This window comes from Pyrgilauda ruficollis, unplaced genomic scaffold (assembly GCF_017590135.1).
Source record: "Pyrgilauda ruficollis isolate IOZ18807 unplaced genomic scaffold, ASM1759013v1 scaffold33, whole genome shotgun sequence".
NCBI classification, from domain to species: domain Eukaryota; kingdom Metazoa; phylum Chordata; class Aves; order Passeriformes; family Passeridae; genus Pyrgilauda; species Pyrgilauda ruficollis.
Genome location: NW_024524711.1, coordinates 3,014,849 through 3,039,740, shown reverse-complemented (window position 1 = coordinate 3,039,740; position 24,892 = coordinate 3,014,849). Strand labels below are relative to the sequence as shown.

The 24,892-nt window shown below is 39.3% G+C and overlaps 1 protein-coding gene across 1 annotated transcript; it reads left to right on the top strand.

Moving 5' to 3' along the window:
* The first annotated feature begins 1,947 nt into the window (after window positions 1–1,947).
* BCAP29 (B cell receptor associated protein 29) lies at window positions 1,948–24,892 on the top strand. The gene is made up of 8 exons (XM_041474610.1): window positions 1,948–2,102; window positions 2,370–2,473; window positions 5,729–5,829; window positions 7,976–8,126; window positions 12,383–12,518; window positions 15,094–15,205; window positions 22,441–22,541; window positions 23,933–24,892. The coding sequence occupies exons 2-8, from the start codon at window positions 2,382–2,384 to the stop codon at window positions 23,969–23,971; spliced, it is 732 nt and encodes a 243-aa protein (XP_041330544.1). The 5' UTR covers window positions 1,948–2,102; window positions 2,370–2,381; the 3' UTR covers window positions 23,972–24,892.

The window sequence follows — 24,892 nt, the reverse complement described above, 5'->3', positions numbered from 1 at the left end:
GGCTGTCACAGAAGCCAAAGTAGAACAGAACAAGTTTAAACTTTCCTTTTGTTTCAAAAGAGAATTAGTTGATTTCACTCTAACCTGCTGTTAATATACAGGCATTCCTATTTCTGCTTCTGAATACTTTGTCACCTCCCTGATGGAAGAGGAAGGTATTCCTTTTATGTGTAATGCTTGAAGGTTTGTGAATTTTTTTCACTAAAGCAGGCAGCCACTATATATATATGTGTGTGTGTGTGTGTGTGTGTGTGTGTGTAGTGTGGCATCATATTCATCATATTCAGTATATGAGAGACAGCTTTAGATGAACAACCCAGACTTCTGCAGCTTCAGTTAGAATTCCTTCCAGGAGCAGCAGAGTGCACTCAACAGGAGAAGAGAGGTCTCAGATGTTTTCAGGAGACATCTCTTTTCTTCAGCTCTCATTTTGGGTTGGTGGGGAACATGCATCAGCTGCAGGGAAGTGCACAGTGATCACACTCATAGTGAGCCTTTCTGAGATTTTACAGAGCCCCTAAAGTGAAAACGTGCTTCCAAGGCTGTGACATCAAGGACAGGTGAATACAGTCCTATCAGTATGAGGCTTTGCTACTGGGAGAGTAGCTTACAGTGGTAGAAAGAGGTTAGTAAGCAGCTCAGAAATGGAAACTGCTCTGTAATTAAAGGAAAGTCTTTATTCACGTTTTAACAGCTTCAGTGAAGTATACTGGCTGTAGGCCAATAGCTAAAATGTAATAACCAGAACATTCTAAGAGGTTGTGTTTTGTCTATAGTGCTGATTAAATATGTTTATGCAAATGTGTTGGAAATACTACTTAAAACTGGGGCTATTCCTACTGTGTAGATTGGATTGAAATTACTCCTTATAGCTCTCTCCAGTATTTGTTGTGCATAAACAATTATTTGGGATGTAACCTTTCATCCAGACATTGCTTGGCAGCAACTAGAAAAATGTTGACACACTGGCTCCATCCCCAGGCTGCAGACCTGGGAAATTTTAAGTAAACAATTTCAGATTGTGAGCAGCTGCAAACAGTTTTGCTCAAAACTGCTTATGCAAGAACTTCCCACCCCGTGTCAGTTCCAATGGATTAGAGTAACAAAGAACTACTATTCACAGCATTTTATTTGTCTCATGTTGATGGAACTTAATTGGGAAAGAATTCCCCAAAGCAAGTAGTTGTGTCAAAGAGTGCTGGTGATGCCCAGGTAGACAAGGTAACCTCTCCCACTGGCAGCACCTCAGCATCCGCTAGGATCAAAAGGAAAAAGTGATCAGAGCATGTCCTTCTTATGCAGGAGCAAAGAAGGAGAGTTGCATGGAAATAATGTGATTGGAGCTTTGGTACACAGATAAAAAGCATTGAGCAGGACCGTAGGATAAAACAGGGTTTTCTGAAGGAATACTGTTTTATTCATGAGGCCTAAACAGGCCTGTTTGACCGTGTTTGAGACTGTTGTTGAGTTGTTATTTGTGCTGTCTGTATGAATGCTGGACCTGTATTTCTTGAGGAAACGATTTACTGGGTCTTAACACATCCATGTCGTGGAACACATGGAGGAGGGAACGGATGGACACACGCACTATTTTAACTGAACTTTAGAAACTCATGATAATGTTGGAGAGCAGAGTTGAACTCCCCAGTCGATTAAGCTTGAGTCACGGAGCGGTGGGATGATCACAGCAGGAGGTGCGGCGCCGTGGTAGCTCCGCACCCGCCGTCGTTCTCGGCCCCCCGCTCCGCAGGCGGCACCGCACGTGTGCCCCGGCGGCCAGGCCGGGCCGGGCCGGGCCGAGCGCGGCCTCTGCGGTGCGGGAGGCCCGGGCTGGACTCCGCATCCCTCCCCCGCCCGCACCTTTCCCCGGCCGGACCGGCGGCAGCTCCGCGCCGCCCCCGCGTGTCACTCAGCCCCGTCCCGGCCCACATCCCCCGGGCAGGGCGGAGGCGGCACTGTGTCCGTACAGACACCCCGGTTCCCCGCCCGCCCCGCCCTGTGCCGGCAGAGCGACCGGCCCGCGCTTCCGCAGCCCCGGCCGGTGAGGCCCCGCTCCCGCCCTTTGGCCGCCATCAGCTCCGCCGGGTGCCGGCGCTGACGAGGTTCGAAGGCAGGCAGGCAGGCCAGCCGAGCGGGAGGGAGGGAGCGGGAGGGAATGAGGCGGCCCCGGGGCTCCGCGGCCGCGCAGGGGGGCGGGAGGCGGCGGGAGGAAGCCGCGGGCCCGCGGCCGCCTCCCGGGGGCTCTGCTGGAGGCTCTGCCCGCCAGGCCGGCGCGGCCCCGGGCTGTCCCGGTCCCCATCTCGCTGTCCCCGGTGTCGTTCGGGAGGGGAAGTCAGAGCCGCCCGCCTGAGCCGCCCGTTCCTCCGCAGGCCGCCGGGACGATGACTTTCCAGTGGACGGCAGTGGCTACCTTCCTGTACGGCGAAATCGGAGTAATTCTCGTGCTCTGCCTGCCGTTCATTTCTCCCCTAAGGTAGGAGGACTTAGGTGTGCTGAGCAACGCAGCTTGCTCTTCTCACCAGTTTGGGTTTATTTTACGCTTCTGTTTTCATAAACACGGAGCTTTGCTGCATCCTAAACTAGTAAAAAAAGCTGAAGGAATGCCGTTTGGGACTTGAGTATCAGGAGCTGCAAGAACGGCAAGCCTCTTTAAGGAGCTTTACGTTTTCTACGCAGTGCTGATTCATCCGAGAGCAGCGGTCGGGGAGTGCAGAGGAGCGCCCTGCTTTGCTTCAGCAGGTGGGACGGCTTCTCCCAGAGCTGTGGAGCAGGCAGCGCAGAGAAAGGCATCTGGCAGTAATAAATGAGGGGAGAGTGCTGGTTTTGCAGCAGTTTGTCAGATTTGTGAGGTGCAACTTTATGTTTTGGCGTACACTAGGCATTGTGGGTGTTGCACAGATAAGACGTCAGATACTGTAACGGCTGCAAGAAATTTGTGGTCGCTTGTTTAAAAAAACTGGAGTTGAGTTTGAAGCAGAAGGTTCAGGACTACTGGAATAAAGGCCTCTGTAAAACTCTATAGAAACTCATACCTAGATTAAGAAAATAGTACTACTTCTGGAACACAACACAAATATTAAGAAAATAATAAATTCTTGTAAATAAATGCACACAGTAAGGGAAAGAAACAACATTAATTTATTACCTTTACTGTTTGCAGAGGCCTGACTTACAGCATTATCTTGTTTCCTGTAAGTCCTCTTCAAATTTGGTAATATTATTTCCTTACAGGAAATGAAGCTAGATTCTCTGCAGGAGGCAGAGAAGCACACTTATGATTTCTTTTCAGAATATCAGAAAGACTTAAAAGAAGAACCAAACCCACAAAAGAAGAAGTCTTAAAAGAAGAACCCACAACCCCCACAAAGCAACAATCAGAATGAAACTTTAAAGCTGTCTTACCAGTGCTCTGTAAAAACTGTTGCGTGTTTGTTTCCTGCATCTTTAGATACATTTAGAATGGTGTAGCTTTTACTGTCCTCTTAAGGAGCAAGAGTTGTTGTGGAAAGTCTGGATTTAACTACTTAAACCTGTGGAGGAGTCTTGAAAATGACTGGCTCCTCCACAGCTGGTACCAATGATTAGGCATGTTTCCTCAGCTTGAGAAATTGAAACTGTTCTGAAATCTAATTCAGCTTCTGGGTTTTTACAAAGGAGTTCAGCATTTCAACATAGACTATTGAGTTGTTGTATTTCTTATTGTTTTCTAAGCAAAAGTGCAACTATGTGAGAGGAGAGGGGTATTATGGGAGTCATAATCATCAGATTATTAATGGATTATGTGAGGAAACTAGTTGCAAGAATTTCTGCAAACTGATGTCACAAGCAGAATACATTGGGAGTATTGAAATATGTTTCACTTATGATGCAGAGTCCAGTGTTTGTGGCTGAAAAGCAAATTTGTAATGTGCAGCTTTACCAAAATTTATTCAAACATTAAGCACAGTGCTTTTAATTATATGGAAAGGATATATTTGTGTGCTTTGTTTGGAGCGTTCAGCAATTCCTCTGAACAGTGGTTTCTGAAAGAGTGAAATCACTTTATCCCTTATGTGGTATGTGCAGTTAACTTCTTAACAAAACCTGCAGGAATCTTGTGGGGTTAAAAATCAGATTTAGCTGTTGTGACAGTACCAGGGGGCAGCAGCTCTGCCTGACACATCTTGGTGTGCTGGAAGCTGGTTCTGTCAGCAGTAAGGCATGCATGGTTACTGACAGGTGGGAAACTGCTGTTCTTGGAAGTTTTCATTTGTCAGTCTTCAAATGGATTCCTTATCTCTCTTGTGTGTGCACATTTTTTTAATGTTTTTTTTCAAGTTTGCTAACAAGTTTATAAGTTACTGGGGAATGAGTAAATTGACAGTATAAAAATGCAAATACACAGAGACAGATCAGATGTGTTCTACAAGGTGTAGTTCATCTAAAATGCTGGGTAGTATTATAGTATGGAAGTTTTATATTTATATGACTTTTGTCACCAAAAGGAAGAGGAGTGTTAGTAAATGTGAATGTCAGTTCTTGTTGAGGAAAAATAAATGTGAAAATAAAACACAGGAAGATTTTCCAGTAAAGAGATCCATATTTTTAGCCTGATTATAAATTGGCAGTGTAGTTTATCTAAGGTCATACCTCAAAGAATCACTTCTTAAATGAAGGTCAGTATGGATCTTGGAAAATTACATATTTTAAGAGTTATTGAATTGGCTTTGTTTGAGTTGTAGCTTGAAGTAAGCTTTTCATTTGATACAGACTGTGGCTGTCTGCTATAAAGAATTCAGATTATACTAGAAGACTTAAATGAGGTTTTTGCATGCACAATGCAAAAACATTTTAATTCTTTCTGGTGGAGAGCTGGAAAGAGCTATAGGACATGATTCTACACTTTCATTTAAATTAATGGTAGGTTGGAAACCACTGAAAGAGGGAAAATTTTAACAGTCTCTGGTAAGTGTAAATAGTCTTAAGAAAAGTAGGAAATTTTACCTCATATAATCAGATGGGGAATGGTATGTCTGTGTTACATCCCTGTGGCATGACTAGGTATTATTTCATTTGTGCAGTAGCACTGATTCTAACCTGCAGCAAAGGATAAGTAGGTGCTCTGTTATCACTTGTTTCACTTCATTTGAGCACATCAGATGCTTTTTGTTAGTGCTGTGACTTCTGCTACAGCCCTTCATGCAGCAATATCAAATAAACAGCTAATTCTTCAAAAAGAGAACAAGTCTACACCACCACTGGCCTCACCAGAAGTCACTTCTGTAGGCAGCAAATTTATGCTTGGGAAAGAGGTTTGAACTCCTAACAAAATATGAACACAAGACTTGTCTTTTTTGTTGTCATTACAAGTTAGAATGTAATAACAGTCCTTGTGCTTCAGAGTTAATAGAAAAAATAGAAATAATGGAATGTGTTTTACAGTCTTTACCCTATCCCTTGTTATAGTCAGGACTGAATACAATGTAATGCTAGCCAAAATATAAGCTAAAATAAAACACATCTGCAGAGTACCTGCTATCATACAAAAAATTTGCAAGTATTAACAACAAAAAAAGAGAAGTTAGATTACTGGAAAAGTTAACATATACCTAAATTATATTGCAATTAAAGCAGCTGTTTAGAGACCTTATACAAGTCTCTTATCAATAACAAGACTCTCTTCTGTGGGGTTGTAATGCTCTTCTTTTAGTGCTTAATTATTTTTGAATAACACAATTCTATTTTACAGATGGCAGAAGATTTTTATGTTTCCTCTGTGGAGCAAAATGGCAGTATTTTGGAACAAGATGTTCCTTACAATAATAGTTTTGTTGATCGTCTTGTTTCTTGGTAAGTGTTAGATAATTTCTTAACAAATGGGTGAAAGAAACCTGGTACATTGAGTGCATATCAGTAAACTAATGGAAAGGATTCAAGCCTAGTGTAAGTCAACTAATTTATTGAAAAATTATACAATGAAATGAAAGAGGAGAGGGCTAATGCTGCATCCACATTGGGAATCCAAATGCAATTGTATTATACTGAGTGAATGAGAAGGAAAAATGGAGCTTAGGGAAACCAAGCAGCAGCCCAGACTTTCTCACACAGGTAAATGAACTTGTTTGACACCAGAATTTGGCTGAGCTGTGCCTCATGCAGCAGATGGCACTCTTTCTTTTGGATGCTGTTGAAATAGAAGACCAGAATATATCAAAGCACGGGGCTGTTTCAATACTTTTGCTCAGCACAGATACAAAACAGCTGCTGGCTTCATTTATTATGGGTAGGTCCTAAGGTCTGTGAGGTAAGAGTAAAGCTTTAATGGTTACCATATGCCTGACTGATTTAATTTAATGTCTGTCCTGACTGTTTGTAGTAGGCATCTCCTGTATTTCAGTGATGAAAGCAGTTCTTCTGTGTTTCAGGGATATTAAGTAGTTCTCCATGGATAAGTGTTTCCAGTATTCCTTAGAATATACATGTTACTTAATTCCAGGCTACTTGAAATAGAAAGAAAAAATGCATGGTTTTATTTTCTGCTGAGGGAAACATACAGATGCACTTACATATATAACTATGTCAGACTAGGCTATAGGACTATATTCTTAATATTTAAAGTACCAGAAATGCAAATAGACTGTTTTATTATTTTTTTAAGATTATGTTTAGTATTATTCTTAAAAGTAGGTCTTCAGTGAATGGCTAAAGATTGAGAACTAAAGTATTTCATTTACTGTGTTAAACTGCTGTTGAAAACTTAGACTAAAGTTTGCTTTTGACTTGGTGATGGTCATTGATTTTGTGGAAAGATAGAACAGGGCTAAAGGGTAGCAGTGATGAGATACCTGCCCCATAGCATGAAGTGACAGGTTACTGCAGGCCTAGACTTTTCCTGTAGCACAGGGACATGCATTTGTTTGCTCCTAGTCTTCGATGCATTGTTTGAAGCTTCACTTCAGGGATTTTTTTAAACATCCAAATAACTCAGACATATGAGAGAGACAGTCATGAGTGATGATAGTCACTCGTGCTTTTCTTTGGAGTTGATTTTGCCTGCTTAGACAAATGCAGCAGCAATTTAATAACATCTGGCCAAAATATTGTGCAAGAACATGTCATGAAATGTGTGTATTTGTTGATGTGCAGGAGATTTAAGGTGCTGTGTTGGTTGTAGGAATGTCTGATGACCTTACGTTTAAAGATAGTAATATGAACTCTTAACTGGGTTACGTTTGGAGTTTATGTGGATGTAAGTCCTAATTAATTATTTTGTCCTTTGAAAGGTGTTTGCAGTGCACTGGCCCTTTTGCAGAACTATCAGAAGTATGTGATGGGTGAAAGGAAGCTGAAAGATGTATGAAAGGCAGATGAAAGAAAGCTGAGTTGTAGCTTTCCTTCTCCATTCTTTCTATGATCTTTTTACAGTTAGTAGTTACTACTGATGTTACTACTGCTGTGTTGCTACAGTCTTCCTATTTTAATGGATGTTAAAGAAATAATTTTTTCCCTCTATGACTGAAGTATAAATGACCCTTCTGTCATTACTAAAACACATGCATATCTTTAAAAAACTCTGTGTAAAGCAAATACTTGAGAAAATACTGCTTCTTTTCGCTTTTTCTCTTTTCTCACTGTCCACTGGGGAATTTTAGCTCTGTTGTCAGCAGTGACATTTTGACACCATAGGGTCTTTGGTAACATCCGTAGAGTGAGTTGCTTTGGCCTGATCCCTCATTGCTGGGTACAAGTGTTTGAAATACCTGTTCAGGCATATTTTGGGCAGTGGTTTGTTGTATTTCTGGGAATGTGCTAGAGCACTTCATGATTTATCAAGACCGATCTTTAAAATGTATGGATAACATAACTGATGTCACTATTTGTCCTGTTACTGTTTGCTGAGCAGAAAATTGAAGTACATATTTCTAGTTCTAAAGTCTGGTTTAGCATGCATACACACCCACAGATGTGAATAAGAACAGACTGTTTTTGTTTGCAGATGCTGTTAGAGAAGTCAGGAAATACTCATCTGTTCATGTGAATGAAAAGGCTGCAAATGTCAACAGCAGTGCCTTTGATCATATTCAGATGAAGCTCTTTCGGTCGCAAAGAAACCTGTATCTCTCAGGTTTTTCCTTATTTCTTTGGCTGTAAGTATAACATTTTTCAAATGTTTACATAGTGTGTTTATTACAGGAACTATTGCACAAAGTAATTGTAAAGTAAAGGTCAGAAGGACAATTTCAGGAGATTAAAGAATTAATTGTGACCAGGTTGGCTACAATGCAACTAAGATCAGGGAAAATAATACCTTACAACTCTTTGAAGATTGGAAGGATATGTGAGCAACACATGGAAAGAAACATTTTTAGTGCTGGAGAAAACATGTATTTTGCAGAAGTTTCTTTGGGGAATACTCACTTATTTCCTTCCTTAAACTTACACCCTTTGTTTTCCACATGGAAAACTGGAATAAAAAACCACTCAAAAACTAAAGTACTGTTAAATAATATTATCTGGCAAGCTGGTGTCATTGCACCCTGCTGTGTTAAGAAGCAAAGCTTGAGCCTAACCTGAGCCACTTCAGCTCAAGGTTGAAGTTAAGAACTGTAGGATAATATTCCAGCTTTCAAGGAAAGTTTCCATTGTATTTCAGATCAAACGCTTTGTGGCAACTTGCCTATTATGGTGTTATGATCTTAAGTCTGGTATCTCTTTCAGGATGTCTAAGTTCAGCTACTAAACCAGGGTAAACAAAAGGGCAGTTCTGTACTGCCCACCTGTAGCAACCAAGACTACCTGTGAATCAGTAGGCAGAACAACCTGCAGATCTTATCAGTTGGGCTGGGAGCACATTAAGTCACTGGACATGGATAATGTGAACAAACAGAAACAGACATCTTGGTCTGATGATTTCCATTTGTACATTTTTCTGGTGGCTGGACAATGAGTGTTGGTCCTCTTAGGAGTTCCATCAGTGAGCTGCTTGACATTGCCTCAATACTCAAGAGGAACACAGAACAAGAAAATCACAGACTTATTACAAACTTTCTTTCCCTTTGAGGGATGTGTGGTCATTTTAGCAGACCATTGAGCATAAAAAGTATCAAGGAAAAATGAACAAAAAGCTTGAGAAGAAAAGTTTTGGAAAAAACAATGTGTCTGTAGCCTTGCTCAATAGTGATAGGAATACATCAGGTTCTTTGTCTTCCTACAGAAAGGTTGAGTAAATATGTACAAACATGTTTTTAATCTCTGCTCCAAAAGGAATAGCTAGATTGTGTCCTACAAAAGAATTGGAAGCTGATCTCTCAGGATCCTACTTATATTCAGCTTCCAAAGAAGAAAACTTGTCAAGTGACCCCAGTAGATTATTTTGTACAAAAGCTCTGCTCTTGAAGAGGTTTACTTGAGGTTTTTTTTAGCTGCTGGCCTTTCACCAAGGTTTAGGAGAAATAAGCCCTCCTCAAGTAGTCACTAGATCAAAGGACTTTTCTTAGTAGAGGTGTTTTGCTTATCCATGAAGCAGACATAATGTCTGTCAGAGAAGCAAGGGTTCCTTGGGTTTGCCTTACCCTGTACTGCTAGACCATCACCCAAACAACCCATCTAGTGAGACCCCATCTAGTGTGAATGGATAGTTGGGTGCCCCTAGTTCATTTTTTGGGTCAGTTTTTGATTCATTTTAGCACATCAGCCAATAGGAGAATTCCACAAGAATGGTACATGGAGATTAATACAATGGAGGAGGCTGGGAACTTGTCACTTCTGGCAAGACAACAGCAATTGTGGGGTTCAGTGATTGTAGAGCATTGGGTACAGGTGAGGAAAATTACCGGTCAGACGGGGTATTGGAGCCAACTGAGCCTCTCATCAGCAAACTGTGCAGAACAGAGGAGGATCATAGACCTTGGAGACTGTCCCTGGGTGGGACAAAGACACCCATCTGCTAGTCTGACCTGGTCCTCTCTTAGCCCATGAGGGGAATAAAAAGGGCTGAAAACTAAAGAAAATCTCAAGAAAACATGAGTCCACTGGTGCCTTCCAGAAGACGCAGCAGGGTATGTCACATCATCCCAGTAGTGGAAGATGCAGCTAGAGAGTACATAGGCCAATTGGGCATATAAAAATTAGTGACATCCTAGGATGGCAGAGGGAGTTGGCCGATGTCATTGCAAGGTTTAGTTTGAAAGATCACAATTCTGGGGAAAATCCTGGTGACTGCAGAAAGGCAACTATTGCACCTGTCTTCAAGGACAGAAAAGAGGATGTAAGAAACTAGAGACTGGCCTCCCTGGAAAGGTTATGAAGCAAATCTTACTCAAAGACATCTTCAGGGACATGAAGGACATGATGACTTGGAACAGTCATCACAGATTTACTTAGGAAAGATGATGCCTGAACATTCTTGTTGCTTTCTGCAGTGAGATGAATGGCTGTGTGGATAAAGAGTAGAATATCCTTTTTGCAAGGCCTTTGACATAGTGTCTTTTAGTATCCTGGTAGCCCAACTGTGGAGGGACACAGGCTGGCGAAATGGATAAAAAAGCAGGTGGGAAGTTCCTTGGAGCTTTGGGCTCAGAGGATAATAACAATGTGAATTTCAGCTGGTGCTTCTCAGGGGTGGGTACTGGGCTCAATATCGTTTAATGCTTTATTAACAACATGGATGATAGGATTGAGTGTGCTCTCAGCAAGCTGCTCGTGGTTCCAATTCAGAGTGGTTGACACCTTGGAGAGCAGTGCTGCTTTTCGGAGGGAGCCAGAAAGGTTGAAGAAATGTGCTGACAGAAATCTCATAAAGCTCAACAAGGACAAATGCAAAGTCTGACATTTTACTGGATAATCATATACAGCATCCGGGCTGGGGGCTGGCTGCGTGGGTGGCTAGGAGGCAGTTTTGCAGGAAAAAAACCTGGGGATCCTGGTAGAGAGCCAGTCATGTACTGAGCTGCGATAGCAAGTATGTTGTAGTTAGCAGGTCAAGGAAAGTGGTTATTCTGCTCTGTGTGGCACATGGGGTGCTGCAGCTGCAGGACTGTGTCCAGTTTTAACTCCCCAAAACATTGGAGCCCTGCAGTGAGATACAGAGGAAGTTGGAGGCTGACATATGTGACCTATGCGGAGATGATGAAGGAGCTTTGTTTTCAGCCAAAAGAGACTTTGAAGGGAAAATCCTATTGGTTTCTATGTCTGTCTAGTTGTAAAAAAGATGGATATAGTTCATCTCAGTGGATGCAAAAAGCAATGACAAGAGGTAACAGGAACCTGAGATGATCTGACTTGTGGTAGAAAAGTGCTGCTGCTGTTAAGAGCAGTTAAGCACTGGAACAAGGACCCTGAAGGATGGTGGAATCTCCCATCACGGAAGATGGTAGGAGCTCAACTGGACAAGCCTCTGAGGAATCTGCTTAACCTGTCATGCTTTTCATAAGATGGAAGCCTCTTTCAACCTACATGATTGTGTGATTTCTCTTTTTGTTATGTTTTAATGACTCCTGCATTTGTAAGTTAATAAGCAATAGTAAATTTGCTAACCTGTGGAAAAGTAGTGACGTGGGGACCTTAGCTTTTTACTAACCCCCCAAAAAGTAAGAAAATAAGCTTTCAATGAAAAAGCAAGAGGTGGAGGGAGAAAAAGATCTGTTAATACTCTTTCAGTTACGCAAAAGCCAATTACTTCGATTTTCAAATTTCTTTGAGGAGCAGCTGCATAGTTACATTAGAGGCATTAATTTAATTCTGTGTTGTGCTGTCTTGATTCAGCAACATTTGAAAGACTTCAGGATGAATAATGAAAGTAGTGATGGGAAGAATCAAGTGAGGTATTTGCAAAGCTTAGAATTGAGGTGCCATATCACTGCTGACATCCATAAATGTTCTGATTTAACTGTATTGACAGTACTTGGAAGATTATTATGCTCATACTGCTAATTTTATTCTTGCAAGGCTGTTTATGAAGTTGTGTGATTTTTATTTTTTTTTCTTCTCTATACTCATTACCATAACTTGTTGTTTGGGTCTTGTGTTTGGAGATCAATCCTGTTAAAAATACTGGGTCATGTAACAGTATTTAAACAGCCTTTAAGCAATCAGGTCTCTGACCCTTTAATGGCTGTGGGTATTTAGGAGGAGGGAGGTTCTGTATCAAGTAAAAATCAGAATGTCAATGGATGAAAATATTTTCTGTCTCTCTTGTTGCTGTTATTTGTCATCATGATCCTGGATGTTTCCCTCTTCTGGTTTTATTTTTACATCTACTACTGAGAGAGAAAAGGGCTTGTTTTGGTTTGTTGGGTTTTTTTGTTTGGTTTAATTTTTGTGGTTTTGGTTTTCGCTTGTGATTTGGGTATTTTTATTATTTGTGCTGTAAATTACAGTTCTGTTCACTGTTTTTCTTCACCAGTGTGTTGAGACGTACTGTTACCCTTCTCACTCAGTTGGCAAAAGAGATGGCATCTCATGCAGCTCTGGAAACACAAGTAAATGATGCTACTGAAGCAGCCAAAAAGTACATGGCCGAGAACGAAAGGCTGCAGGAGGTATCTTTGAGCTTCTTCAGTGACTTTCTTATACAGCAAGGAGTTAGTAAAATGTACTCTGAGGATGGTCTGCTACAGGAATGCTCGTTCATTTTATTCCTTCTGGTTGAAAAAAGAAGAAAAATATTTTTACAATATGTAATTTAGAATACTGAAAACAAATTGTAGTAGCATCTTATTAACAAAGGAAACTGAAGTAAACCAAATATATAAAGTTCTGTCTTTCCAGTACAAATTTCATCAAAGTAGTAATAGATTATAGTAATATCTTTCTGAATTTAGTCATAACAAAGTAGAAGAAGACACTAATTTTATTCCTTTTATCATAAGCAATTGCCTGTTTAGGTCAAGGCTGTAGCAGTACAGCATGAAAAAGCCTACTATATAACTGTTTTCATGCTGACTGTTTCTTCTTAATAGGATTTTCTCCAGTCCTGAATGTATTTTTCTAACTGTAAAATTAATCTTTTGTATTTGATGTATTTTGTATTCTATCTTTTTATGGTAGGTCAGCCAATTTCAGAATACTTCCCTTTCTTAGTAGGACACTGTTTTAGTATTAATGACAATACTATCAAAAATTTCTTATTTAAAGAAACACCAACAGACTGGAGAGATGTTATTTTTATGCGAGGAATCATTAGGATGTGGTTCAATACATAACTGTTCAGGAAGGAAAGGGATCAAAGATATAAGATGTAATTAAGGTAAATGTATGAAATCTTTTCTTGTAACAGTTGACTTCCGTTTGAAGAGACTGAACCCTAAGCTGAGTTCAGACATCCAGACATAGAAAAGCTTTTAGAGTCCAGCACATCGTCAAAACTAAATTCCCTGCGGGTGTGTACAGGTTTCCTTCCAGTTTGTCTAAAGCAGTGTCTATGGTTACTGGCACTGTCAATTTTGTAATAAATCTTCCTACGAAGACTCTGGGCAGAAAGTACTAGAAGGGATACAAAAAAATCCAGTTGAGAGGTGTTGTAAAACAAGGATCACTAGTCTGTGCTAGGTGTTTTCCAAGTATAAAACGATTCCAGAATTTTGGGATTTGGTATTTTGTCAAAATGATCCAAATTCTTCCCTCAGCCATGGAATTTGTCTTTTTACTGCTTACGGGTATGTTTTTTTCTTCTCTGTCCTGTTGAGATTTTGCCAAAAGTCCTCTTTTTTGTTCTGCTTTCACATTCTCTTAGCAACACATTCTCTTAGCCACTTGTAAATGATAGCTAGAAATTGGAAACTGTAGTCCTATCTGGTTTTATTTGTGTTTGATTGCATGGTTTGCAAAAGCACAGGTAGCCACAGGTACAGGCAACATGCTGTGGCTGGATCTCCATTGTGATGGACACGGGAAATGTTCAGGGTTGGAATATTTTAACTTTGTAGACATCCTATGGTTTAGGCTTTTTTGTGTCTTGGCCCCTGCATTTGTGTTTATTTACAAGTGTGGTTCATTCCACCATTGGAGGGAAGTGAGAGCAATTGTGCATAAGGCACTGGCTGCAAGTATAAATACTGTGAGTTTACTCTGGTGTGCAAGGTCTGCACTGTCACCTGTCCAGAGGTTCCTTGGAGCTCAGGACTTAAGATAAAAGTTTACAGAAATAGCTATTTGCATACTAATAGAAAGAGGTGAGCACAAAGCAAAGAAGGCAATTGGCTGGTTTTTTTCACCAGCAGTTAAATGTCATCTCAGCTCTTTGATTAAATAGCTTCTGGAAATTTTTTTTTCAGCTCTTTTCTTTGGATTGTTTAGCAGTCTTTATAAACAGTTTTTTTTCGTCTTCCTAAAATAATCTTTCCCCTTTGCTCCTGTCTGTGCCTGGTAAGCTCTGATATTTCTAGTTCACCTAACAGCTGTTTGTCTCAGTTATTTTACTTTTCTTTTTCCTGTTAAGCATTTACCTCTTTTTTTGCTATTGCAGAGATGATGTGTGGTTAGATAGTAGAAGCTTTATGAGAAAAGGATCTTGTGATATAATCTTGCACTTTTAACAGCGTGCATAAGTATAGTAGTGCTAACATTTTTGGAATACAGGGAATATATTGGTCTTCTGTCAAGTGTTTACAGGGCTCTTCCTGGATCCTTTCCTAGTTTTTGTCTTGAATTTCACTGGAAATCGAATCTGGGTATTGGAAATATTCTGAAGTGGCTGCAAACTTACAAGGAGAGAATTAGAACCAGTTGCACATAAATATGGCAGCGTTCTGTCACTGAACATGTGTATCTTCTGAAAAATCCAGTTTATAATCTAAATGAAAGTTGTACACTTGATGCAGACATGAAAAGTACTCTTACACAGAAGATAACACTATTCTGTTACAAGTATGTCATTACCTAAAACACTGAGCTTGTTTATTTCCTTTATTTTTTCTTTGTTTGGGAGGATTTTTGTCTAGAATTACTATCAGCCTGTATCAGGTTGACATTTGATAAAACCTAATGCTTTGCAAGATCAGGGCTGACATTCCCTGGATATTTTGCATTAATATCAATAATTAATATCAATATATTAATTAATATATTAATCAATATGAAAATAAAATTAATTGTAGCAACTGTGATTTTTAATAGGCCTTGAGTGGAAAAGGAGATGGTAAAAAGAAGGAGTCAACAGATGCAACTGAGGAAAAGTTGAAGGAGGAAGTTGAACATTTGAAAGCAGAGCTACAGAAGACATCAAATGGTGAGTATTGTTAGGACCTCTTTGCAAAGAAGAAAAAGATTGTTTCAACACTGAATTTCAAAAAAATATTCTATGTATAGCATGAACTCACTTCATCTGTTTCCAGAACACTTGGCATGGGGTTTCTTTACATTTGACTAGGAACTGATAAAATATGCCATTGCCTTCCCAATATTTTAGTAACCGTGTTCATTATGAAAGTATGTAAGGTGTAATTGGAACACCTCAATTAAGCTGTAATTAATAACGAGTTGGCCTGATATATTTAAGTGGTGCTGACTTGTCTTCATCAATTACATGACCAGGATATGGAATAATTTGCAGCTTGCTTATAGGCATCAGTTTGATTTTTCATGTCATACATAGCAGCCACTCTCCCTGTATAAAGTGGGGGATTTATTGTGGTTGAGGTTTTTTACTACCATATGGTTTCTGTCAGACAGCAGAAAAGTCCTTGACTAGTATTTTAAATTTATATATGTTCTGCAGCTGAGGTGTTAAGATGTTAGCTTTTTAATATTTTTTTTTGTTTACAAGGAAACATACCTTACAATTTGTAACATAATACTTTTGTTAGCAGCTTCCATGTTCAAGGTTTAGGTTGTCAAAACTGCTTTATAGGCAGCCCAAATTGAGATAGAAGCAGATTTTACCTGTTTGGTTCTGTCTTACTGGGATCTCTCAAGGTGTGTGATGCCTGTGAACACCTGCTGATCTGAAATCAGTGTTTTTAAGATAACACAGCCTGCGATCTTGTAAACACTAATCAGATGTTCAGACTGTAACAAAAATACAAATTTTCTTGGTACGAGACAGTATGTTATCATCAAAACATAACCCCACTTTCATACTGCCTGGGACTGCTACAATGCTGCAAGAATAATTTTTTTCAGAAATGTTTCATGAATCCTTTCTCGCTGTCCACTGGGAATTCAAATAAAAAATGTAAACCAGCTGTTTTCAACTGGGCTTGAAGCAACAAGAATCTTTAAATAGAGAGTCTCATTAGTTCACATTCTCAAATATGTTTGATGGTGGGTTTTCCCTCTCCTGCTGTTTTCTTGAAGAAAGAGGGAGGGGGAAGTGCCTTTGAAGTGGCAGGATCAATGAAAATTTAAATGCTTATGTTTTATTTAAACTAACTGGTGGTATGTAACACTAATATAATGTAAGCTTTTCAGTCAGGAATGCTAGAGAAAGCTAAGGAATAAATAGATTTACCTCATGCTGCTTCAGCTTCATTCTCCCCTTGAGATGTTGTCCATCCAAGAGATGTATAAATTAAGGCATGCTTGAATCTTTTGTTAGGGCAAAAGTGGGAGAGAGGGTCTTTCTAAGGAGTGAATACGAAAATATTTACAGCCCTTCTCCTAATGCCACCCCCCTCATTGCCAATAACCCCATGGGTGGTATGGGACTTACCATGAGTGATGTTGAGGTATGTCTGTCTTACCTTCTTGTAAGTTTTCTTATATGTTATTTTGAGCAAATTGATAGCCAGAAAGCTTGAAGTACTTGATAAGAACAACCACATCTGGAGACGCAGCTTTCTGTAGAGTGTTAGAGGACATGAATTTACTGTTTTCTTTTGAAATTCCTGCAGCTGGGTAGGTAAATGTTGACTGTCATGTTCACTAAGTGTGAGCAATGCATTACACAGAATGAAAGCTGAGATTGGAAAGTTTGTTTTGCCTCTTCTAAGCAATTTGTTTCATGCTACTGACCTCACATGACCAAAGTAACTTTTTCTTTGTGTCCGTGGAGTCCAATCCATGAAATTGTGGGGGGAGAGTGGAGGGTGTCACCTAATCATGAAACAAGACAAAACTAGTGTAAAAATGAAAACTTTACTGGTTTTAATTTTTGAGATTTTCTTATTGTTTGTTTTTCAGCTATGGTATTAGTAAGAGACATAAATTTGGATTTTGTTCTTGGTTGGTTGGGGGTTTGTGTTTGGGTGGTTTTTTGCTGCTTGGAAGGAAAAACTTCTTTTTTTTCAAATGGAGTTTCAAATATCCATTGCTCTGGTCTGGGACACTTATTAAGCTGCTGATGCATGGTAATATATTATTTTAGAGTAGGCTATGAGTTGAAAGGTGGGTTAAGTCAGTATAGTGGCAGCCAGGAGGAGTCCTAAATGTACACCTGCTTCACATTTAAGAAAACATTTTAGTATCAGATTGGTGTTGTGACTTCAAAGGTCATGCAAATTTCCTGTAAAGTTTTGAATCAGTATTTACAACTGGAAAAGGAAATGCTCTTCTTGAAATTGACTAAAATTATAGTGTAGACAGATTATTGCAGACTTTCAGGAGACTCATCTCTAGTTCTTCAGCTTTCTACCTTTTACAGAAAACACAGGCTGCCTTTTTTTTTTTTTTCCCTCGCTTTACAGTGAAATCCTAAGTTAAGAAGGCCTTTTTCCTATGCTCTGAACAGGTGGGGAGGAAGAATCAAAATACAAGACTGAGCAGTGAAATTAGTAACATCTGAGGAAAGGTTGGAATTAATTTTAAAGGTTTTTGACCAAATTTGCTTTCTTTCCAGGCTTGACTTTTCTATTACATTTGATGCCTTTTTTTGCATTATTTTGGAAATTAAGTGGAGAAGGCTAGTTCTCACAGCTCTACTGCAGACCCACTTATTGTTGTCAGGGCTTTATAGGCACCCAGCAGTGGGGCAAGCACTTTGAGAGCCTAAATCCATTTTTAGCATACCTAGACATGTAATAACAGGACTGGTTAGAAACCTTCTGAGATGGTATTTTATTGATACACTTATATATTATGAAAATGTCTCATTGATACCTAGAAATAAATGTACATACTTGTAGCAATACCCAGTGCAGATGTGAGAATGTTTCTCCTGCTACACATTAGACATATTTCTAACAAAATATTGATTCAGATAATTAAAGGTTCTCAGTATGGCTACTGGCATAGGACCAATAGGAATTTTCTGGGGAAAGAAGACATGCCATGATATTGTTTAATTTTGATGGTTTGGGAGACTTCAAAAAACCACAACAAAACAAATTACCTGCAACAGGCATGAGGTTAGACCTGAGAGAAGTTTCATAAAGCCTTTTGTCCTTTCAGTGGTCCTTGTGTTGGGGCAGAAACAGGGCTTCATTAAATATGTACTGGCTCATCAAAGTCATTTAGGTGCTTTTGAACTTCAGTTCAACTTTTTTTGAAAATACTCTGTTTATATATTGATGTCATATATGGTGGGGCAGGAGGAAATTCTGCTGGAACTTCGATGCATCATTTGAAGACGTTTGTTTTGTGTACAGACTGACATGAGTGTTCTTTGTTTCGTGGTTGCATAGTGTCGTAGGAGACAGGAAGAGAGCAGCAATTTCTGTGGAGGGCTGGTTTTGGAATAACTTCTAACTGTTGGCTATTCTACAAAGTATGCATATATAGATGTACAGCTCTCACTTAAATGTGAAGATTACTACGTGTTCAAAATATGTTAAAAATACAGATATTGGGAATGCATTTCATAAAACTGCTGCAAGGGAGAGTTCAGTTTGGCCTTGGTGTTGCTGGGTAGGCTAGTGCCGTGTATGAAAACTACACTGAGCTTCTCTGATGCACTCCAGTTTTTAAAAACAAACAAGTTTAAAGCATTGGCCACAGTCTTGTTATTTGGCCAGTGGCACAGGGAAGTTGAGGAACAAGGTCTGTCTTACTTAACCTTGCTTTTTACAAGACTGTGAGATGATAACCAAGGGTGGGAGCCATTGAAGTGCCACATGCAGCAAGAGTTGATACTCACATTTGTTGACTGGAAGAGATGGCTGCATACAGCAAGCATGGGTTTGTTATACAAGGCTTTTTATGCCATCTGACAATGCTATAACATCCCTTTTGTAAGAAAATTTTGTTTTGTTTGAGGTTGCAAAAGGTACTTGAAGCAAATTCGTGAATTTTTTGGCCCTGCCTTCTCATTTTAAATTCTGACCATTATATCTTAAGAAGAGAATTCAGAATTAGCATGGAGTTACTTGACTGGAGTTGTGTTCCCAGCCTTACAGCGTATTTGTTGGCAAATCTCTTGTGCCGTCAGTGCTTAAATTCTTAAATGTGAATAGCTCTTTTTTAACTTGAAAACTCTTTTAAGAGAGGGCTCTTTTTTACTCTTCAACTAGTCCAAATCATTTGGGTTGTAGGCTTGTATTGTTAGCAATGCTAATGTAAGTTCCAGATCGTTTCCTTAGTAGCAAGCACTGTAAGTCAAGTGATGTAGTCAGACCAGGACTAATGGTTGGAAATGCCCAAAGATTTATTAGTTGTTTTTGTTGCTGTTTGGTTTTAGTGTTAGGTTCTCCATCGTTGTTGAAATGAGAAGATCATAGAAATGCTACAGCTACTGGGCTGTGGTAATGTAGCTCCTCAGGGCAGTTTTATTCCTCATCCTTAGAATTCAGAGCAATCTGAAGTAGTGTCTCTCCTGGAATAGGATTCAGAGAATGTTGTGAAAGGACGTGTTCTCTACTTTTCACAGACCATACTTGTTACATTAGTTCATGGACCTTCAGTCACACATAAGTGTAAAGTTTTCCACAAATGTCTTCCATTGAAATACTGCCCTAGGAATAGTTTGTTGATTTTTCTTAGTAGGAGATGGAATGGAAAAGGATAGCCTACCTCTTACAGTACTGAGGATGGATTCTGTGTTTGGAACCTACTGATTATTCCTCTCAATGGGTGCATTAATGTAGAAGCAGCATCTTCATCTGCCTGCTCATGCATTGACTTGGTGGGAGGTGTCAGCTGTGGGAGCTTGCTTGCTGCCAGTCCAGCTGTTGTGCTCCTGTGAGGCAAAGTAACAGGCCAGATGGAAGCCAGAAATAATAGCTGAGTGTTGTGCACACAAAGGATCTCCTGTTTCCTGCTGGATCTGTGTTCATATGATAGGATCCATATGACAAACAGCGTACCTGATGAACTGGGCTGCACTGCAGTGCTCGTGCTCCCAGCAGAGGAGCTGGGCACTGCTGCGGGGACACTGGTGCTTCACAAGGCATCCTGGGAAATTGGTGCACTGAGGAATTAATGTTGTCAAAGATGTGATGCTCCTTTTAATGGTGTGGCCCCAACAGGAATGAGTCTGGATTTGGTGGTTTATTGATGTTTTGGGATTTTTGTCCATAGCCAACACAGGTGGAAAGGACAATCTGTTCTTTGCTTTTTCTTCTCCTAGGGTTAGGCAAGGTATTTCTGTCATGCATCTGTTTTGGTCAAAACACTAAAATAATGCCCTAGCTTGTTCTCTTTCTTGACTTGTAGATACTTCTAGATATTTTGTTCATGTTTTAAAGATAAAGTAGTTTTTAGTTGCAACTAAAGTACTGTGCTGCTACTAATAAATAACTAAATAGTGTTAGATCAATAACATTGAGTTACAACTTCTTCAGAAGTGAGATCTTATTAATTTTTACTATACCATGTACAAGAATGTTCAAACAAAAGCAAGATTTATCTTTCTAATTAGCAGGTTCTTAGAGAAGTGAAGTAGCATATATTTTTTTTTGTCTATAACCTAAAATTCAGAAGTCTATCAAATTGTCACAAGTTTATTTTATTGATGTCAAAATTTTACTGTTGAAAATTTTAAACAGTACTGAGGTCAGAGAGAGCGTAAATGCAGTGGGGTTTGACTTGCCACATGTGTGGAAATCAAAGTTACTCCAAATACCAAAACCTTCAGAAAATCTGTATTGATGCTGTCAAGAATGACTTAAAGGATGGAGGAAAACTGTGTAAGAGTATGGAAATGAAAGAAAGGAGAAATTAAAGAGAAATTACAAGGTTTTAATCATGTTGGTATCAATAAACAGAAGTGTTATTGACTCTAGTGAATCAGAATTTCAGGGTAGGTAAAAATCCTGTTACAGGAAAACCACTTGCAGAGTCCTGAAATGAGAATTATTTTTCATCTGTGCATTTGAATTAATTATTTAAAAATAACTGAAATTCTGGGTGAGGGAGTTCTCCTTCTTGCATGTAAGAGAGTGGTTGAATCTCATTTCCTGATGTTTCAGGAACTAGAACCCAAAGAGAAATCTGGTTCATACCAGACTGCTTGTAAGTCAGTGCTTAACAAAAACCACATCTAGCTCGTCATCTTTTCAGAAGAGGCTTTTAGAGGTGCTGCAGTTCTTCAGTGCAGTGGAGGTCTCTGGGAAAGAAGTCTCTCCCAGGGAGTTCACAGTCAAAGGACAGATTCACACTTTTGGAACAAGGAAATTTGCTAATATTCTTTTTTTTATTTGTAAAAAAAAAAAATTTGGTTGTTTGGGGTTTTTAAGTGGCCATGTAAGGCGGCCTTACTAGGTCATTAGCAACATTTCTTTGTTGTCACATGAACAGATCAAGATTTAGACTATGCCTGTGGTGCTGAATCAGAGAAATATAATGATCTCTGAGATACCTACAGCAGAGGAATATGAAAATGTCTAAGTGACCTTACATAACAGCTTAGGACTGATGGCTTTATGGCACTTTGTGCTGTTTTATCCTGAATTGTAAAATAGCCCCAATGGAGTCCTAGGCTGTTTGATACTGCAGCATAGACATGCTCTCAGTTTGTGTTGAGATGGAGTAGAATAATAATTACTTTTTTCTCATGTTAAAAACTTGTTCGGAGTTGTTTATCCCACCACCATTTCTGCCTTTTCATCTGTAAACTGATGCTGCTAATCAATTAATTCATGCATGGTAAAATTCAGAACAGGGTGAAAAGGTGAGGTCTGTGCTCCTATAATCATGTATCATCTTCCTCCTTACTGTTTTGTAGATCGTCTCAGTTGCTGTGTGAAAATCCTGCCCAGTGTTTGAGTTCCCTCCTCTTCTTAAGAGGTCTGACAGTTTTGATTTTGGAGTTGCTGAGTTTTGTTTATCTAGAGCTGTCTCCTCCAATGTGACAACATTGTACTCATCACTAACTAGTCCCCTGTTTCAGGAGTTTATTGGTCTCACCCCTACCTTTCTTTCAGGCGCTTCCTGTTCCTCGTGCTGATCTTTCTGACCATTGGCCATTCTCTTTCTGCTCCCTGTCCTCAACTTCTCAGGTTCCTGTGTCCATCTGTGATGCTGTGTTTTAAATTCGAAGCTATTTTAGAGGAAGGACTGTCTATTGCAGTGGAGCCCTGATGCACATCTAGGGCTCTGAGGAACTGCAGGAATACAAATAATAATTAAAACACCAATTCTGGTATTTTACAGCTTTCCATAAGGCAAAAACTGAAGTGGCTGCAGTTAAAAAGCAGTCTGAAAGCCTTAGAAGAGAATATGAGCATCTGATGAAAGAATTTGAACAGCTTCAGGTAGGTGGCTCTGGATCGCCATACAAGCACTGTGTTTTGAAATTGTACCGGCAAAATTCTGTTTGTTTTGAGAGAATTTACCAAAATCTTTAGGATAGCATAAAGTTACAACAGGCAGCATTCCTTAAACTTCTTCAAAGTAGTAGAATTTTGTTTTGCAAAGCATTTTATTTTTTGCACTTTGGTTGACAAAGCTCAGGTTATCATTAGCTTCAATTTTACTGTTACTTGGAAAATAAGATTCAGATGGCTTTGTATGTGATGATCACTGAAATACTGTAAGAAAACTATAGGAGGGGATGTGTGGGTGTATGGTGGGGGGAGCATATACACGATTTATAAAAGTAATTTTATTTTGTTTGCTCTTAAAACATGCTTTTGCAATCCTGGATTTTAAATGTTGCAATACTGTTGATACACAAGGATAAAAAACCCAGCAACAGCCTAGGCTAAAAACAGGCTACTATAAAATTCAAACTGAAGTACAAAATAGTTTTTAAAAACCAAACCACATTAAGCAAAAGTTCAGTTAGCTGTTTGAGTGAGTTTCTTATGTATGTGGCTCTAATACTCACAAGATACACAGTAAGTATCAGTAAATAGAACCTGGGAGTTTGTATTTTTAAGTTGTCTGACAGGTGTTCATGTGCTCCATACCTAACATCTGTCTTGAGCAAAATTCAGTAAAAATTAAAGTTAGCCTATTTACAAGTAGTGGTCTTGGGAGAAAATAAATTATTATTAAAATTATGGTGACCTGCTTTTCCAGAAGAGTTATTCAGCTCTGTATTTAAAAAAAAAAAAAAAAAAAAAAAAAAAAAAAAAAAAAAAAAGGCAGTTTTGACCTGGTTATAATATTTTTTTCCTGTATTCTGGAAACCACTTACTCATTCCTAGCCTCACCCTGTACTTCTACAGATTGCTCAACTGATCTCTATGTTCAATTCAAGACCACCATGCATGGCCTGTCCTTATTGTGCTTCCCTGTGTAATGAGCCATAGTAGTCCTGCTGCATTTCTAACAGACTTGTGGTCTAAAACACACATCCTTACCATCTCTTTTTACCTCTGAGTAGAAAGAACAGAAGGTACTGAGAACACAGTAGTTGCAGCTCCCAGGGATAAATGAGTTGATAGCAGAAAATGTTTTCTGCTGAGTTTGCTGCACAGCTCAGCTGTAAAACCAAAGGGAGCAGAACTAGGCTGCACAGCCTTGACTGCTGGCAGCAGAAGCTCAGGTGTTCTGTGGGGTAGTGTTGATGGGACTACAGCTTAGAAAGGTGTATGATGAACAAATCAGGTGTGACTGCAAAGGGGCAAAATTCAGCGTCGGGAGTCAGTGGTTTCTGATCTTGCCAAACTGAAATTATTTTTAATCTGTCTCTTTTCAGCAACGTTCAAATAAAGCAGAAGATAAGAAAGACCTGTAAGCGCATCTAAGACGGATGGCATCGATACAGTTTCTTGAATGAGAAAAGGCTTGTGCTGTTGATGTTCCTGATGAATACCTGAAACAAAAACTTGATTTTTCTGAAAAGCACATGCATTGCAGGTCACTATTGAGATTCCTCTAATATATCGGTTGCCAAAATGTTCTGTGTTGCAAATAAAATGTCAAGTGGCTTACCGGATTTACCATGGAGTTTGTCACTGCTCTCGTGAGGAGAAACTCAAAAATCTTTCAACTCCACCTGGAGCAACCTGTTTACCAAGCTTTTTCCTCCCATAATGTTAACAGATCACCATTGCTTGTAGCATTTGAGTGGGGTTGTATATCACACTAGATCATAAAAACAATTACTTAAACCTCCTTGCAGTACCTGTTTGGAATCTTAAAAATTCAGTTCCCAGTGGGTTGAAGAAGGCTGAAAACTTTTTTATCAGTGGAAAACTGAATGACAATCAGTCTAAGGAAAATAAAGAAAGAAACATTGCATTTCTAAATCCACCTCACTAGCTTGTGACTTTCAATTTAGCCACATGGATTTGAGTGTATTTTAGCAAACAATATTTAGCATGCCTCTGGTTTATTTTTCTTTAATATATTGAGATATTTCAGTTTTGGGTTGGCTGGTATTAGCAGTCTTTATTTTTACACTGTTTACATTGGTTTACTCCTTATGTACCACCTAACTTCTTTAGCCTTGCTGAGTAAAAATCTTTTTAAATGTAGATAGTTTGGTTTGGTTTGTTTTGTTTTCATGGATACGATACCTCAAATAAATGTGCACTGTTTTGCATAAGACCTTTTTGGTATTCAGAAAGTTGTTTCGAGTTTATTTGTTAGTTGGTTCCAGTTTATATTTGAAAGTTTGATATGTTTGTTATATTAAAGGGATTGTTTAAGTTCA

What these genes read in the sequence shown, in the direction of transcription:
- BCAP29 (XM_041474610.1), top strand. Translation starts at nt 2,382, where the DNA reads ATGACTTTCCAGTGGACGGCAGTGGCTACCTTCCTGTACGGCGAAATC. An exon ending in CCGTTCATTTCTCCCCTAAG is followed by an intron (nt 2,474 to 5,728) that starts GTAGGAGGACTT and finishes TCTATTTTACAG; the next exon opens with ATGGCAGAAGATTTTTATGT. An exon ending in AGAACGAAAGGCTGCAGGAG is followed by an intron (nt 12,519 to 15,093) that starts GTATCTTTGAGC and finishes GATTTTTAATAG; the next exon opens with GCCTTGAGTGGAAAAGGAGA.